This window comes from Strix uralensis, chromosome 4 (assembly GCF_047716275.1).
Source record: "Strix uralensis isolate ZFMK-TIS-50842 chromosome 4, bStrUra1, whole genome shotgun sequence".
Classification (NCBI taxonomy): Eukaryota; Metazoa; Chordata; class Aves; order Strigiformes; family Strigidae; genus Strix; species Strix uralensis.
In genome coordinates this window covers 79,364,445-79,383,027 of record NC_133975.1, presented here as the reverse complement: position 1 = coordinate 79,383,027, position 18,583 = coordinate 79,364,445, and the positions used below count along the sequence as shown (strand labels likewise).

Here is an 18,583-nt window from a genome sequence, read left to right as displayed (position 1 = left end):
GGTAGTTTTTTGTGCTTGAAAGGTAATCATAGGAAGAGTCTTTAATTCTCACACATTTCAAAAGCAGCAGCACAAAAGAAAGGCAACAATAATAATACCCCTCCTTCTCCTGCTAGCCTTCCAGACTTCACACCTCTTCCATCCACCTGCAGAAAGAGTCTGATGTGACCGGTCTTGATGCTTGTGCTAATGGCAGGGGAGTTGCCTATGCATCTCCCTAGTAGTGATTTTAAGTTAGTGTTATACTATTTTGCTAGAGCAATAAAGGTTGAATCTTTTGTATTTTGGTGCAGCAGGAGAAATCGGTGGATGTATCCATAGACTAAATTTAGCAAAGTGTTTTTTGCGGAAGCATATAAACAGTAAATGGCTTAATGAAGAAGTCTTGTGGGTCTGTGTTACTGCTTGGGTGGGGGAAGAGGGGGTAATATTTTGGAACCAAAGAGAAATGTTGGGCAGAAGTTAAAGCTTTGGTCATATTTACCTAGAATGTACAACGTAAGTGCCGACTTAGTGGCATTCTGAATAAAATGCAAAATTTCAGTCTTTATTTATTTATTTATTTTAAAAATCTGTATGCTGAGAAGAGGAAGGAGGCAGTTAAGTCTGAGAAACAACCGGAGAAACTTGGCACTGTGCATATCCTCCAACTAGCATACTCCTAATTGCCTGCCTGCTTTGAGAAAATTAAGGAAGAAATCAGTTTTCAAGTCATTTATGGTTATGTTTTTTGTCTCCCATGTAAGGTACTGATACACTACAGTGAATTGGTATGTGCGTGTGAACCCCAACAACCTATGCTGGGTAAATTGAGTGAAACACTTTTGTAAAATACTGTTCGCGTGTGTGTGTGTGCGCTTGCAGTCTGCGAATTTTAAGATGTTCTCAGGCAAAGTCAACAGCTATTTACCAGCAGAATTTAAGTTTTTTAAACTTCTTTGTCTAAACTCCTGCATGAGTCACTTTTCTGCCTTGAACCAAGGTGGATGAAATAGTTTAGACTGATGTCTAAAAGTTCAAGAGCAGGGGGGGGGGAAAGTCTTGAAGCCATTGATGTTCTACTTGAAATAACAGTTTTAAGGCTGTAATACATCAATTGTAGAACATACTCCCCTCCACCAGCTCAGCAGAGCTGTTGGTGCACAGAGCAGCCACCTTACCTGGGTTTGTTTAGAGAGTTGGAAGAAGCTGTGGGTGGATTATAAAAGTGACTGTCTCTGGCCTGGACCCTGATGTTCAAGTGTGCTGCCTTCTTATTTCGCTCTGTTACCCTCCTAGATCTGCCAGCAGCTCCCACGCAGGCCTCTCTTTCCATAATCCTTCACATATATTCTCTCCTTCCTGTTCCTACCAAGTCTAATTACTGTTCCCAGGCCAAACCCGGTCCCAATTTCAGCTCTAAACATCCACCCTGATACTCCTCCTGTTTGTCACCTTTAAAGTACATTGGCATATTTGGTTCGTTCTTTCTCTGTTCCCAAATATTCCTCCTTGTTGTGGTGTCCTAGTCCAGCTGTTACTCTCTGGTGGCTCTTTCCACAAAGTCTGAAGTCTTGAAGCAGACTTTGAGAAGTCTGTCCTTAGAAAATGCTTTCTTGAGAAAAGTTTTTTGTTTTATAAGTTACCCAGTATTCCTGATTATTTAATACAAAAGAAAGCATTCATTCTGCAAGATTTAAGTTTTAAGAGACTGACATCCATTAACGTATGCAAATGTAGTTAAGATCAAAATAACTGTGAGGCTGCAGTGATGCAGTGAAATTGGAACGATGCAGTGAGGAGGAGGAAGGTAGTTCATTATGGTATTATTCAAATTTATTTCTGTGCTGAATTAATTGTACTGTTACATAGTCACTCTATATGGATATATTCTTCTCCAGTATCTGGCTGTGTCACTGGTAAGTGCTGAGAACTGCTCCAGTGCTGACTGGGATTGAATTTAGTCCAGACACTATTTTTATTTAGAAGGCATCTTCCTCAGACTGTGGTTATTGTGTGAAGCCCCTCTCCATAGGCTGTGAGACCATACTGCTGCATCATTGCCTGCTGCAAACACATGTCAAAAGTTTACTCTTACCCACATTGGTGAGAGGAGCTTACTCAAAGCTCTGGCCAGGCTGTAGGTGTTGTGTTTTGCCTCTGTGATGGGATGTCAGGAAAGTGAAGAATGCAAGCATGGCCAAGGAACAGACTCTTTGTAACCACCACTGCAGAGCTTTGCAAGCGGAATGTGATATTATTCTCTCTCTTTTTTTTTTTTTTTTTCCCCCCCCAACCTTTTTAGAGGCAGATTTTTTTGTGCTTTGGGTTTGTTGGTCCCTTCCAGCTTCTGTTTCTCTGCTTCAGACCAGTTTCCCCATTTATTCTTGCCCAGAGGGTCTTTTAGAAGCTGAGAATCCTTCAAAATGTGTAGGTCTGACTAAAATGTAGGTGATAATCCTTCAGCTAGATGTTGAGCAGCTTTTCCAGGCTGGGCAACCAGGTGCAATTTTACTAGGAATGGAAAAGAGGCTGTTAGCAACCATTCACATCCTGATGTAAGCTCAGTTTTCATGTCAAGAGGCTTGGCTTGTACTACTGTTCACCTTTGGTTTTCATCACAGAAACATTCATCCCTGGACTGCCTCTAGTAAAAATTGTAGTTATGTTTCCTGTTTAATTCAAAGCCATCAATTTAATTCAGACATACCTGTTTTGTAATAATTGTATCATACTGCTGAAGTCATGGGCTCTTTACCCAAATAATTCTGTAGCTAAGGAGCGTGAATATCTTATGAAACTAACTCTTGAATTTTGTGTATAACTGCAACAACCTTACCTTCCTTTAAGTCATTGCTATGAACTTTTTATCTTTGTGATATTTAATCTGAAAAACATGCATTTTTGGTGGGTTTTATGTAGCTGGGCTATTTAATAAGTTTCAACATCTTAAACTAAGGTTGTTTAAAAAAATATCTGCAAAATATTTGCCCATGACCCTTTATAGCTGAAGAGAGTAGGGTGTCATATGTTACAGAGTAGATAGCTGTATGCAGAAATCCAGTTAAATACATAGCTCTATTGCCTAATTAATAACTTACGAAATAAGATTTATTTTCCAGGATTTTTTTTATTTCCTTGGTGTTTCCAGCTAGTGAAAAGTTACATATTAGTGAAAACAGGTAGTGTAATGATGGATATTCAAGAATAGGAAACTTAAGTTTGAGTAAAGTGTTACACTTTCTGAATTGCCTTGTCTGTATGAGAAGGTGTTAGTAGGTTTTGACTTTCCACACATGGTGTCTGTGTCACTGACAGGTTGTAATAGCGAGGAATTCTGCAGCCACAAAATCAGCAGTCACAGAGGTCACTGTGGAATAAGCCAAGGAAGAGAGCTTTTGTACTTGCAAATACGCGGGTTGAGCAGTCCTAATCCTAATTGAAATAGGTATGTGGGGAGAGCTTGATCATCATCTGTATCGTCCTTTGGCCTTGGATTCAAGTTGTGATTCTAAAATATTACCTCATATGTTCTTCTAATCTCTTTTCACTTTGGATGAATTTAGGGAGATTTCATCAGCAGCTTGGTTTAAAAAAAATTGTGAAGCTTGTAAGTCTTCTTGAGATGCCGTATTATTTAAAATCAATAAACTTTATTTCTATTTGCTAATTGAGGATATGTTGTTGATCTTAAGGCAAAAGGTCAATAAATCACTCGTTATTGCTGTAGCTGCCAGATCAGTATAAAGCAGTAACATCCTCAGTGATTTTAATGTTCCATGAGTTTTGTTGCATTTCTTCCCCCTGTAACTTTGTTTTGCAACAACCCCTGAATATTCCCTTCCCCAGATGACATAGTGGTTTCTGCTGAACTGTGACTTCCATTGCATATAGAAATTGAATCATTATTATTGAGACACAGTTAAAATGATTCATTGTTCTTCCTTAATATAACAGCACTATGTCACCATTTCCTAGATTTATTTGTTCAGCAATTACATTCTCAACAGTGATAGTAGCTTTTTAATTAGAAATGTAGGTAACCAGATATTTGTGAACTTCCAGAAGCAGTATATTTAAGTAGGGAATGTACTTCATATAAAGATTTTTTTTTTCCCTGGTATTTTGGTTCACTTTTAATTATTCAAATTAAATACCATCATCAAATATTAACTCCCTTTTCCATGCTTTCCTTCTGTCAATTTAGAGGTAATTGAAGGAAACCCAGTAACCTCTTTCTCTTGGAAAGTGCAGGAGCTCTTAAGAGAGTTCATGGTCTCTCCCTAACTGTGGGATAGTAATATCGAAGCATTTGCTGGGTCTTCATGGGTGTGTTAAAGAGTTTCTGTAAGGAAAATTGCTTCTGTTATTTTCTTGAAGACCATGTTGGGAAAAGACAGCCAAAGGCAAATTAATACTATTAAGGAAAGTGGGACAGGTTCTTTCCTGTTAATAACAAAAGAAAAATGGTGGTGAACTCTAGAGCTGTGTGAAACTTAGAGAAGGGATTTTGTTCCAAGTACTTTATATCTCTAATCCTAAAATATGATATTATGTTGTATTTTACTTTATGTGGGTAACTTGACTCAGTTGTCTTCTAGCTAAAGTATTTTTAGAGCTCAAATGAACCCCAAATCTCTCAAACTTGTGTTAAAATATTTTTAATATTTATAGCTTAGATAAACCCCAGATGTCACAAATTTGGGGGATGGGGAGAAGTTCAGAGAAACTCTCATCACTATGTTTTCTCAGTGATGTGGTAATATTTTTTTTTTTCCTGTCAATATAGATGCCAATACTGTCAAAGTTGTTTGGTTCTAGGATATGATGCAAAGCAAAAAAGGGTTAAGAAATTCAAGGTTGTCTGGGGACTGCAAACTTTTTAAGATTTAAAAACTAATAAATTAAAAAAAAATCCTGTATCTTACAGAGTACAAGCCACAGTCTTAGTACAGTAATTTCTCTGTTATAGTGAAAATGACCAGTAAAACTGATGTTATAGCACTGTTGTATTTTAAGTTTGCTTCTACCTTTTGCATCTTTATAGATATTGGAAGAGAGAGGAAATAAGTCTTCTAGAGGCAAAAGTTCCAGTTATTGCCACCCATATACTGTATCTTGCAGAATGGAGCACACTGCCATTTTTAATATAGTGCAATATTTTTTTGAAAGTAGTTAGTGTGTCCTCCCCTCATCCCTTTCTTTATGGGATCAGTGGTCCCAGCACACTACCTCCTCCAGACTGGTTTGCCTACTGCCGTGTGTATAGGAGCTCCTACTGAATTGAGCTGTAACTATACTCAGGTTTGCTTTGGTGTTTTGCTCTGTTTTGTTTGAAATGGCAGGTTACAAACGGTTTGTGTGTTTACATTCCTGGAGACTAGAGAAAGGAATCTGCTGTGTAAATAAATTTGTAACTAAGTAGTGACTGAAATGCTAATATTTAGCTGGAGACCACCTGCTCTGAAACCATGGTTGTCATCCTAGTAGTGGCTGAACTCATTAACAGTCATTTGTGTGTAGCTGGTGTCTTTGAAACATCAATTGATGCAGTCACCTTTGAATAGGGTTTTGGAAGACTGGCTTAATCTTCTAGTATTTGTTTTCAAGCATTGGTTTTTTTAAAGTGGATAACTTTCATAATCCAGTTTTCTTGCTGGCCCAAGGGAAAGTTCTAGCCAGTGCCGTTGTGCTCTTCAGCAGTGGAAAGCAGGCAGTGTGGCTCAGCAGGCAGCCCCCTGAGCAGGCATGGGAGAAAGAGGAATTTAAGACAGTGTTGCTTGAAGGTATAGTTGGAGATTTGAGGAAAGCTCATGGATTAATTTGGATTTGCCAGAAATTTTGTTAAAGGACTATGTTTGAAGGTTTTTATACGTGAATTTTGTCCTAAGGCTGCAGTTATACCACCTTACTAAGCTGACACTTCTGTGGTCATCTGCAGTAGGATTACCTGTGGGTGCACATTTTTGTCCTCTGTGTTGGGCTGACACTGGCATTTCAGTAGCCAGTCTGTTCAGGGAGCAGCTTGATTAGTTTGGTTTTCATCAAGATAAGTTCCTTAAGCTGACTGTTGAGGTGACACCAGCATGCCCTGGGGATGAAGGGCTTCCTTTCCCCAGGAGCCTGCCCCTCAGTCAGGTCAGGGGCTGCCCAAACACAGCGGGAGGGAAGTTGCAGTTGGAACACTTTGACTCATGGCAAGGTGGCCGTGCTGGCGAAAGCAGCAGTCTCGTTCTTGTTCAGTCCTCTGCTTTGCATGGTACAGTCTGTTAGGCCGTGAACCACATGGGGCAACTCCCACAACTGATAAATGACTTCCTTGTCATAGAGCTGGTTTTCAGTTGGGTCAGTATCAGTAGCTGGAAGTACATTGTTCAGTGGGTGTGCCAGGTTATACCTGTTTGCAGTAAGCGTTTAATTGTATTATCCCTTTTTAGGGGAAGCAAGATGCAAGAATATCTTCTCTTTCTGAAAGGTCACATCTGAACTCTGGGAAACTACATGAATCATTTAGGAATTTGCTTGACTGGGGAGTCTGTCAGCTGAAGGGAAGACAAAGCTGTTCTGTGGGATTGCTTTTTTTTCAGCTGAAGAGAATAACTTTCAAGCCAAGCCAGCATTTTATTTTTCACTGTCTCTCTCCAAATAGAATAGCTCACCTCTCGCAGCTTTTTTCAATAGATACTTTGCTTTTAAAATCTTGTTATTTTTAAGGCTTTAAAACAGACTTGCAGATAGTAGTGATACTGATACAAGAGTACTGTTTGGTTTACATGGTTCTGTATTACCCCATTGCAAGGTCATGACTCCCTTGGAAGAAGGCTGACTCTAGTTAGGGAGAGCCTTGTTGGCTGGAGCTCCTATGCTGGTTTTTTTAGGGCACTGTGGGTGATGGACCTGAGAACTTGGGGACAATAAAGGCATAAAAGTTTTTACAGTATGGTGTGTGTGTTTCAGTGTGAAATACAACTCAAATGACCACTGGTACTATTGGGAAAAAAAACCCAGATAACTATTTTATCTTTCTGTTACCTTCCCTCTATACACAAAATAAATTTCAAAATTGTCTTTTTAGGTTACTGTTGTTTTATGCAAACTAGGAAAGCTCAGTAAAGGGTGTCCTAGGAAGTGGCATGGCTCACTAACTTGCTGAATGTTGCAGGTCTGTCACTTTTTTTATTGTAACTTTTTTTTGGAAGGCCACAATGGCTGATAAATGGTAGGAAGCAACATTTGGAACTAGTTTAAAATGATAATCTGTTCAAATAGGTTACAATAGTACTGGCAGCCTACCAAAGTATACGTGAAAATTACAAACAATATGTGATCAGCTTAGCTTTGATCTTGCTAGTAGGAAATAAGATAGCCAGGAGACAGCAGTGAGGAGATTGAAAAGTTAGAAGTAAACTGAAATTTTCCATGGGTACAATCAGCTAGCTTGACTGCATGCAGCCAGCTGATATGCATCTTTAACTTCATATAGAAGGCAATAACTTCATACTGCCAATAGATATATTTGCTAGATAACCTAGCATTTAGTGATACTTGGTATATAGATCTTGCTTATCTTACTTCAGTGGAAAAAAAAAAAATACTAAAAAAGATTCTGTTGAAGACATGTTCCCCTACTGTTGTATCCCTTTGTATTAAGGTTGCTGTCTGCATATCCCCTGAAAACTTTTCTGGACCAGAGTCTCTGAATTTATGTAAGCCAGGACAGTTTTCTTCCCTAATCAGCTGATCACCTGTTAACGATTTTCAAGGTAAAACTTAAATACAGTTTAGATTTTCAAACTTTTCATTTAGATATATCAATATAGCTGCATTGTTGAAACTCCTGTCATATATTAATTCTTTCTGCTGAAAACTTTCTTCATTGTACTCTTATTTCCTCAAGCCAAGACAGAAAACCTAGTGTTTTGTTTGACTGTGCAAGGGATCGGTGATAGAATAGAGAATTTTAATGGGAGGGCATAATGTTTCTTATTTATATTTTATGGCCTATTACTTTATGGGTGAAATAAAGAGACAGTATGTAGAATTAGCAATAACTCTTTGCTTAAAAAGAATATCATTCTTGAAGACAAAATTGTGGACTAGTTTTGCAGCTTTCCTTTTGAAGGCTGTTTCCTGTGCTGTGTGTGTTCCCAAGATTAAAGAAGTTCTTACTACAAAATGATGTGAACTAAAAATATTGTACCTTTTCAAAGGAAGAGAAGGGAAATTTAGAATGTATTTGGCAGGGTCTCGGAGGACTTGCAGACATGAGTTCTAGTGCTTTTCTTTTTGAAATTCCTAAACTAGTGAAATTGGGCAGCCAATTTTGTTGACTTTGTTTTAGAGGTTTAGGAGATTGCATCATTAGAAAGCTTGTGTTTTAACACTTTACCAAAATATCTAGAATTTATTGCAGTACTAATGAAAGCTGTAAGGTATTATGCGCTAATTTCTTTAATGTTGAACTGCACTTAAGATACATAAAAAACCCTTGGAACCTTAAAGCTAGGTCTGAAAGTGTTGTTTCAGGATGGTGTGTGCAGCCATGAAGGTGGTTACTCTCTTTCATATTGGCACTAGTGACCTCCTGCACCTACTGCTTTGAACAGCTACAGCCTGGTGGTTATCCGGGACTAATAAAATACGCCTTAGTACCTGTCCTGCAAGGCACAAGAGTTGGAGATCAGCTGCAAATTGTTTCAATATGTAGCTTTTTTCATGCTAGTTTTATGTGCTGAAGACATTTTTGTGCAGGTCTTGCATGATAGGAGTTGAACATGCTACTAGTTTTGATTGACTTCTAACGTTTATGTACAGGGTAGGAGGTGGGTTTACATCTATTCAAGTGATGAAAAAATGTACGTTTCTGTCACTGTGATAATCAAAAATGTACAACTATATGGCTGGTACTTAACAGTTACAATATGTCTCAGCTCTTCTTCTGGTCATCGCGTCAGTCGAATAGTTCTGATTGTTCCATGTCCATAGAAAGCGATCGTGAAAACTATGATTGCAAATGTGGGGAGACAGCGGACATCCAAGAGAGACTTCATAAATTCTGTGGTCCGTGAGGTGTCAAAACTGTCATCTGTCCTAAAACTATTGCTTCCAAGGACGCAGACTCCTGCACCTCTTTCTCTCCTGGCCACTTGCAAAGTAATTGACTGGTCTGGTTTCCTTATAAATTATGTTTGTGATGATTGTGTGGGGAAAAATGTTGAGAGGGACTTTGGATTCAGCGTGCCTCTCTCTAACCATGAGTATTAAATAATGCCTGACTCTTGAACCACCAGTATTAAATAACTGAAGATAATATCTTTCCTTTCTGAGTTCATGCTAGGAAAGAGATTAGCTAGGAGAAACACTTAAAAGCACTATATGACTAAGTAGTTTCCCTGACTGACAGTTTTATTCCGGAATGGAGACAGAAGGGAAGTGGATTATTGAGCTAAAACGTCTTTCTGCTCTTTGAAGGAGACTCCGTGCTGCAGTTGAAGATAGACACCTCTATCGGGGTTTTTTTTTCCTTTAATTTTATTGTTGTGTCAACACTGGCTATGATTGCCTTTGGATGGTCATTGAGTTTCTAAGTTAAACCCAAGTTGGAATCGTACGATCTCTTATGCCTTTTAGGTCTGAATAATATTCAGACATTGTCAGATTAGTTTAGCTTCTCTGGCAAACTTCCAGGGAACAGACACCTTGATTATTATCACTGTGGAACTCTGCTGGCCCAGCTGCCTCGCATTTCAAGACTGGTACTGACTTATATGTCATGAAGCATCCTGTCTCAAGGGTTTTAACTGCTGTGTGCCACTCTTACTGTCCCATGTGATTCACGTGTTATGGCTCACATGCAAAGCAAGTGGTACACAGATGTGGTAAAAGGAATTTCTAGACCGTTACCACTTTATTGACAGACAAGTGCAAGAAGAGATGTACCACCTCCCTTGGGAGGGAGGGGGAAAGAAATAACAAAACCAACATGCACATCTCCTCCTGGAGTTTCTTTATTCCTTTTAATAGCTTTACCAGAAACCCAAAATGTTCTGTTTACCTGGCTCTGTTTTTTCCTTTGCTGAAAAGCAGAAGCTTACAACAAATAGCAGCTTACAACTTTTCTCATCCCCTGGTTTTCAGCGTTCTGCTGGTCCCTGTGGAGTTCAGATGTCCATGCATTACAGTAGTTACTGCATTTAAGCATAATTAGTTTAGTCAGTAACCCTCATTGCTTTGATAGCATAGGTTTTATTCAGTTGTTGCTGGTTTTCAATGACTCTTGCATCTGAGACCAGACTCATAGGGTCTGACTTCCTTCACGCTACTCAGAAAGCTTGAAGCAACCTAAAGTAACTGTATGTAGTTGAAGATACTGTTGAGGGTAGATTTATAAGGTGTTTATAAAATGGACTAGAACTGATTAGTCCACAAACCAATAACTAAGTAGGTTGCAGTTGTATTTCTAGAACTGTGTTCTCTCAAACAAGAAAAGGCTACCATGAGCTAGGTGAAAGGTGTGCAAGGTATCTGCCTGAGAGGGAACCAGCCCATAACAAAACAGCGCACAGGTGGAAATTATTTACCTTGCCAAGCTCATGTTTTGTTTTGGTTTTTTTTTTTTTTGAAAGAATAGGTCTATAGCAAACACTGTATGCTCTGTTAAAAATACAGTCTGTGGCTGTAAAACAAAACCAACAATTAATTCCACTCAGCATACAGAGGTTAGTAGGAATAGACATATTGCCAGTCCCAACATCCCTGTATGCCCTAATAAGCCTTTTGTAAGGGTCATCATGGCTGGGTTTCGTGTACTGTGCGGCCAAGCCAGCATCTTCCCCTGCCCCCCGCCTCCCTGAGGGATTTGATCTTCAGTGCTGAATATGCTTTTAGTATTAGGTTACAGTGTATGATAAATATCTGTTTTGTAAGTGCTGTATGACTCATCTTTCCACAGTTGTAGCCTATCAATTTACAAAATAGAAGCAGTCAGCTGCACCTACACGGAGCCTCCATTGGGTAAGAAGCTCATTTTGGACACAGCAGCATCCTTGTGTGTTGTAAATTGCAGGTCAAGTTCTGTGATGACCATAAGGTTATGAGGTTATAATTTCAATGAGATTATGAAATGGAGTCAAAGGCATGAGGGTGGGTTTAAAAAAAGAAGTATAGCTGCTGATGCTAAAGGGAAAACAAGAAAGAAGGTATATATGTGGGAATGAATGGAAAAGTTGAAGCTGTAACTTTCTACTTTAGATACATGTTGGGACTACTTGCGCGTATTCTGTTTCTTGCTTGCAAGGGTATTTGATAATGAAAAGGGAAGCTTAAAAGAGTTTTTAGCTTTATGGCAGTTCTCCACAGAATTGTAGAATGTTCCTAGGAGGTAAAAATTACTTGGAGATTTGTCTTCTGAATGTCATATTTATGGCTCAGCCATATTTCATATGTACAAAGTAGTAGTTAAGCTTGGTCTGCTCTCACTGTTGTAGTCCTGTTAGAATTGGCTGTGGTTTGGCGATTGGAAATTGAAGGACACAGCAGTAGTCATTGACTGAGGGATAAACTTGAGCAAAGAAGGTGAATATAAAGGGAAAAGTAGGAATGAAAGGGCCCACAGAAAGATACAGCGCGGAAGATGTAACTTGTCCTTCATCTCAGCAATGGAGAGGAACTTGATCAGGAATTGTTAAGAGTTGTAGCTCTCCATCAGATAAAGATGTCAGTGCTGTCCTCTGAAGAACAAAGGCTTTTGATTCAGAGACAGAAACTGGCTTCTGAAGCCCGTGTACTGAGGATTGCAATTTTTTTTTTTTTTTTTTTAAAGTGTACAGGAGTATTAAAAGCCATTTGACAAACTTCTGTTACTTGTTTGTATAAGGGTGATACCAACAACCCTTTTCTGAGAAAGGCCTTTACAAAAGGGTTGGATATTAAGAGCATAGAATATTTTGGTGATTAAAAGGAAGATCTGTTTAGAACTACTTTTCTGGCCTTATTTTCTCATCCTTTCAGCAGTGTGAAATGGTGTTAACTGCAATTTGTTTCCAAACTTACATTGGTCAAAATTACAGCTACTGAATCTGAACTTATGTTAACATTAAGCAAAAGAGGAGGGACTCTGAGAGAAACAAAGATCTCTTATGTATATGTCAAGTATTTTTTCACTAAGTTCAGTAGATGTAGTTCTGATACATGAAAACTGGGTTTTTTTTGGCCAAGGGACGATTTGTTTCCTGAAAACACAGAATAAAACGTTCCAAAAGAACTGAAAACTGTTCGAATATACCATGTACAAAAGGGAAGCACTCGGCATCCTAATCAGTGTCAGTATAGCAAAATTTGAATACTTGAGTATGTGGTGAACTTTTATAGTTAACACTCTGTATTTTATTAGAGTTGTTGTTCTTGTGAAGGAGATGGAAATACAAGGCAATCTTGTCCCCTCCCTCTGCCCCATGAATGCATATTTGAGCTTTCTAGTTATTTATATGCCTATAGCCAAAATATATTTTTAGCAGTATTGACAAACTGTGGAAATACTGCATAAAATTACAGCTTCTGCATGAGGTTATAGAGACACTGGAAAACCAGACTACATTTTTCTTTCTTAAAAAGTATGTGGGGAGATGTCACCGATGTAACCTTGGTTTTTTTCCCCGATTACTTACACTGCTCCCATACTATGAAAGAAAGTATAGTGTTAGGAGTGCACAGCAGAGTGGAAATCACAATAAACAGCAGCATCTCTTGTTTTCTGTTTTTAATATTTCAGTGGACCTTCATATCTGCTGCCTAGATTTTGCTCAGCTTCAACAAACTAACTAGCATCATCATTGTCCTCCTCCATCTCTTATTCATCTTCATACTCTTCCCTGGCAACCCCATGAGATTCAATGCTAAAGATCTGGCTTTGCTGGCCAGGCGACCATCAGGTTGTTTTGACAAGGAAGGAAGACTGAAGATTTGCAGAGTGGTCGGGGATGAAAAATTAATAGGTAAAAATGACTTGCACTGAAAACTACCTGTGGTTGATGCGCATGTTTTCTGCAGTTGTCAGCTTACGGTTTCACTAATCACATACCCCTCAGTTTTCAGTTTTCTTCATTACTTATGCTTGAGTGGTGCTAAATACCTTTCTAAATAAAGAAGTTAAAAGTCAGCTCTTTACTTTGCTCAAGTTTTCAAGTTTCCGTTGTCATGTATCTGAGAAACAGTATGCAGTCCTTATTATTATTATTTTTTTCTGTAAAGAAAGATTTTTTTTTTTTTTTTTTTTGCTACTAGTGATTGCTAGTCACCAGTCATTAGTTGCCATGTTTTAAAGTTTAGATACCCGGTTCTTCAGGACCCACCCCTCCCACCCCTAAAACCTGTGTTCTTTTATCATTATAGATTTTTCCATGGCTCACTTCCCACCTCCTTTTCAGGTTTCTTCAGGCTTTTAGGATCATATTTTAAATGTCTTTCAATTTCCAGTAAGCTTGAATAAATGTCTTATTCCCTCGGTAGCTGTTAAGAAATAGCTCCTGTTTAGCTGTAAAATCTGTCCTAATACAATCATTTCAGCAATGGCAAATGTTTTATTTTCACTTGTCCCAGTTGACCTTCATTGTGATTGTATTTACTTTTATCTTATTAGAAAAAGAACCCAGCCTGAAACCAGCACAGACTCGATTATGATAAGGGCCTGAGAAAATTGTGCCACATTTTCAGAATATTTTATACAATTTCTAATAACAAGTATTTCCTGTGGAGGATGCAGCAAACTTCTTAGACAGAGTACTAGTGAGCATCCACTTCTGTCTGCCTTGGGGTTCCTCAATGGGATTCTCTCCCTGTGTTCTCATTGTAGGCAGTATATGAAGCCCTGTCCAGTGACTATCTGATGTTTGTGAGGATGTTTTGAATTTTTTCTTCACTTATGAGTATGTTGAGTGCTAATATTGATGCTAAAAACCTTAGGTTGACCAGAGACAGACCAAACATTCATCTAGCCCGGTATTGTGGGCTATCTGTGCCATGGTCAGTGGTGGTAGATGCTAGGACAGTGTTTTAGAAACTATGCATGTGTAGGATGTTCCTAGTGCCCAGTAAATCCTTCTGGCTCCCAGCAATCGGATCACGGCCCCTTGAGAGAAGGGTCATTTCTCTTGAGCCATTTTGGTCGCTGTATCCTCTGATGTACTTGTCATTTTTAGTTACTCTGACTAGTCTTTGCACTTGCTTATTTTTTGCACTTATGAGGTAGTGACTTCCCTAATCCTATATAAAAATACCTTTTATTGGAAAAAACTGCAGTGTGAATGTGATAGGATTCCTTCCTTCTGATGTCCGCAGGGTTCTGAAGGATGGAATTTAGTCTTAGCGGAGTCCTGTACTTGTATAAAACAACACACTCAGATCTGATAACTGTGTTTAGATTTTTAGTTGGTGGGGTGCATCAATTTATATTACATTCTTTTCTGTAATGTTCTTACGCTTTAGTAGGGCTGGCAAGATCCAGGAATTCCAGTCCCTTTTCTAAAAAACAAAACAAATACAAAAAACCCAACAAAACCCAACAAAACGAAACCAACAAACCCTGAGGTTATAACTAAGAACAGTTATTGTAAGTCCCAGTGCCTGTGAGTGTAAACCTTCCACTTCCTTGTGGGGAAAAGCTCTTCTGACTTTCAAATGTTGCCTATTGAAACATCTTAATTGAAATTATCAAGAGGAAAAGAGAATTTTATTTACTTGTTCCTGTTACAAGACATCCCCCTGGTGAATATTATGTCTCTACTGGTGGCCAGCTCTGAGGAAGTACAAGAGTTCCATAGAGGCAGCTGTGGAATAACATGAACTTAGGGTACAGCTGTTCTTCCAGCTCTCTAGCAATTCGAGGTTGGCTGCTGTCTGGAGACACAGGGTTTCATGTGCCCTCTAAAACCCAAAAAAGAATACATCTTGTGTAAAAATGTTCCTTCCCCTGTTAAGAAGTGATGCAGGGTTTGTCTAAAGAGATCACATTTGTCTGAGATCTTTATCTGTATATGTCTATAATAGGTTTATGTATCTATCTGTACCTACAGATATATACACAAGTGCTTTTTTGTAAAGAGAAATTATACAATTTAAAAAATGGCTAGTTTAGGAAGAATAATTTTTTAAAAGTTTTTTGACCCACTCACTGACCCTAAAGTTCTAAAATATTCCCTGTTCTTGAAAGTTTCATTATATGCCTGTATGTGTATATAAACACAAATATGTTGTTATTCCCATTGGTTAAGCACTTCTAAAAAGTGTAGTAAAATAGTAATAGCAAAGTGACTGTAAATATTTAGGTCTCATTTGCTCATTTACTATTTTCTGTAAATTGTAAATTCAGACTAGCATGCTGTAATCTAAGTGGAATAGTAAATGTTTTTGTGTCTTAACAAGGATTATATTTTATCTCAAAATGATGGAAGCAAAAGCTGTTCCATGCTAAAGTGGCTGTTTCTGCTCCCATGTGAGGAAAAGGGAGAAAAGCAGAGAAAACACTGTTGAGTGTATGCCGCAGTCACCAATTCTCTCAGCTGCAGAGTAGAAGAAACCTTCTGGGAAGTTATTTGGCATTTAACAGCATGTTGTACATAGGCAGCTGCTGAGTGAAGCTGGCTTTTTTTGGTTGTTAATGATTTTCTTTTCTGACCTTTATAGCTAATGCATCTTCTTTAAGAAGCATTTAATGTGTGAAGACAAAAGGTTGTTTTTATTAATCTCTTACTTCTTTGCATACAGAACCGAGAGAGAGATGGTGCCGACTGAAAGGAAATCTGCTTTTTCTAATGAAAAATAAGGTAATTCATTTTCCTACTGCTTTTCTTGATGTGTTAGTCTAATCTGTGAGAACTTGAGTAATCCTTTTTCATGATAGCTATTGGCATTGTGCTTTTAGGGACAAAAAAAAATATATCACTTTTATTAGAATAGTGGAGATGAAAAAAAATCCATTGTTTGTCTTCTATAACACTAGGCATTCTTCATGTTATCAACATCCTTTAGCTGAATCATAAATAGTCTATGGCCAGGGTCTGCTCATAACATACACGGGTCTAAATCCAGAATTATTCCACCAAATCCACTGGAATAATGAAATCAAAATCTCGCAGCTAAACGAGGTATTGCGGTAATGTTCAAGATGCAATTTCAGACCCCTACTACAATTTTTCAGTGTGGTTTTGTAACTAAATTTGTTATGAAGAGTGGTGTTATTTTCTCTTGCTTTGTTGTAAAGAGCAATTAAATGCCTAAAATGAAGGGCCTATTAAAATAGGGTCTGACCCTGACACGCAGTGAAAGTCTTGCAGGAGCTGCTGAGTGCCCTCATTTGGCATTGGCTTTATTAGGAGTTGAGGCCGCTCATCCTCTGGAAGGAACAAGCACTAAGTGTAGAATTGCTCTTTTTCTTACCTTTTCTGTCTGATATTATAACACTGCTTCTGTAGTTGCCTGAAAATAGCGCTGAATTGTAAAGAATTAAGGAGTAGTATGAAGCTTGAGACGCTTACCTGTTAACAGTAACTATTTTATAATTGGCTCCTAGGATATTTTTGTACTGTATGGACCAGCAGTCGGACAGAAATGACAGTACTGCTTGACAGATTGTATATTCTATTTGAAAGATTTTTCAATGTGATATAGTGGCTTATTTTAATATAGTGATGAATGTGCACATATGGTACACTTTTAAAGCAGTATTTGCTTTCAAAGCACTGCTCAGGAGCATGTGATAGATTTCTGTATGTATGCAAACAAAATGAGACAGTATGACATAAAGGTTTCTCTGGCTTGAGTTTCATATGGCTGCATTCCCCTGGGTGGTAAAAGGACCAACAAGTCTTCTGTAGGTGAAAGCAAGCCCAGGGCCACCCCTTTGTCACACCCTCATACATTATCGTTCTGCTGTATGACTTGCAGAAGCTATTTTTAGTAAAGGGCTTTAAGTTTCAAACTACTCTCTTCTAGTCCATGTTCCTCCAAGCGTCCTATTTTTATGGGAGCCTCTGGCATTTTGTGAAACAGTTTCAGGAAATATTTTCATCAACTTTGCAGCTGTGAAGAGAGGAGTAGGAGAGTTTTGCTGAAATCAAATGTAGCTATCAGTTTGGCCCTGGAAATTTAGAGAACTAATGTTACTGTACTAGAGGGTTTAGTGCTGATTACTACTTATGTTCATATGGTGTGTGGTGGTTTTTTGTTTTTTTCTTTTTTTTTTTTTTTTAAATGTGTAGATGAAGTGCAGATGAATGGAGTGAGGCACTCTCAGTTGGACCAGCAAATCAACCAACCTGCTAGGTCCACTCAGGCTGTTTAAATGCAAAGTTGTATTTTGAGAAACTTGGAGGCTGAGACGCAAATAAATGACTTGATACTGAAATGATTTAGGCTTGCAGTAAATAAATAGGAGTTCCCTTGAAATGCTGTGGTTTCTGTCAACCAGTTAAATAGGTGGGTGATTTTTATCTACATGTCTAGGTCAGTGCTAGAAATCATTATCTCATTCCGGTTTCCTTGTTTGAAGAAGTTTTCAAAATTTCCAGAAGTTATGGAAGAAACCAGGAGATTTGACAAATTTTAGCTTATCAAAAAGACTGGCTTGATTAATGTCAAAGTGTTTTCAAAAGGTGATTTTTATCAGGTACCTCCTTTAATTAGGGAGGTCACAATAAGAGAAAAACTTGGAAATTAAAGTCAGACAAATTCAAATGATCGCAGGATGATTGGCCACTGAAACCCAAGTGTGGTGAGAAATAGTGAGTGCTCAGTTTTAAAATGTCACATCTTACTAGACTCAGTACAGAGACCACTGAGTAATTAAAGGGCAGTGTCTTACAATAGATAAAACTAAATGATGTAGCACTTCCTAGTCAGCTTATATCCTAGGAATTTGTAAACCAGTCATTTTCAGAGGCTTCATCTGTTTGGTACTGTAAAGGATAGCTTCTTTGACAAAGACAGATCTCCCTTGAATCACAAATCCCTGTTTCAAAGGATGTAATTTATAGGCATACTAAGTAAAACCAAAGCAATTTGTGTGCTGTGAGGACAGAAGGGAGTGTACCCTGTGTTCTGTATGTGGTGTTTTTTTTTTTTCTTTTTCCTTTTCCTTATCTCATTGTAGAAATGAACAGGCATCCCAATCCTATCTGAAGCAGATTCTTGACATAGGAAATCCATAGGAAATTGTAGTTTGAATTTTGGGAATGTAGTTTGCCAGTATAATAACCAAAACCAGCCTTATCGTAAAAGTTATTAAGCATCTTAATAAATGTAGTTGCCAATTTTCTGCTTTTTAATATCCTGCTGAAACCTTTGCTAATTCAAGTAATGTAGCATGTGAAAGATGTGCCCAGAACAGCGCTGATGAAGCCATGTTCCTATTTTTGTTGCTGGAACCTGACTTGGCTTATGACTCTTCTTTTGTGTCAAGCAGCTCAGATGTTTTAGAAGCTCATCTGAACACTGAACAGTTAACTCCAGAAGTCACTGTCATGAAATGAAGACTGATTTACTGCTCTTCATTAATTGCTGTCAGGGGCATGTGCATGTCTGTATATACAGATGCCTGTAGTTTAATAACAAA

At 38.2% G+C, this 18,583-nt stretch overlaps 1 protein-coding gene across 8 annotated transcripts in view; it reads left to right on the top strand.

Annotated features, from left to right (window-relative positions):
• Positions 1-18,583, top strand: part of INPP4B (inositol polyphosphate-4-phosphatase type II B) — a 333,478-nt gene that overhangs the window by 27,585 nt on the left and 287,310 nt on the right. For 3 of the 8 annotated variants that reach the window (XM_074867373.1, XM_074867372.1, XM_074867370.1), the window contains exons 2-3: positions 12,749-12,971; positions 15,739-15,797. The exons of 1 other annotated variant lie outside the window; for it this stretch is intronic. In XM_074867373.1, the coding sequence (XP_074723474.1) occupies positions 12,860-12,971; positions 15,739-15,797 (171 nt within the window). In that variant the 5' untranslated portion in view covers positions 12,749-12,859. Of the gene's footprint in view, positions 1-12,748; positions 12,972-15,738; positions 15,798-18,583 lie in introns of those variants that run through there. 4 more of the 8 variants (XM_074867375.1, XM_074867377.1, XM_074867374.1 and 1 more) reach the window with 2 other exon arrangements.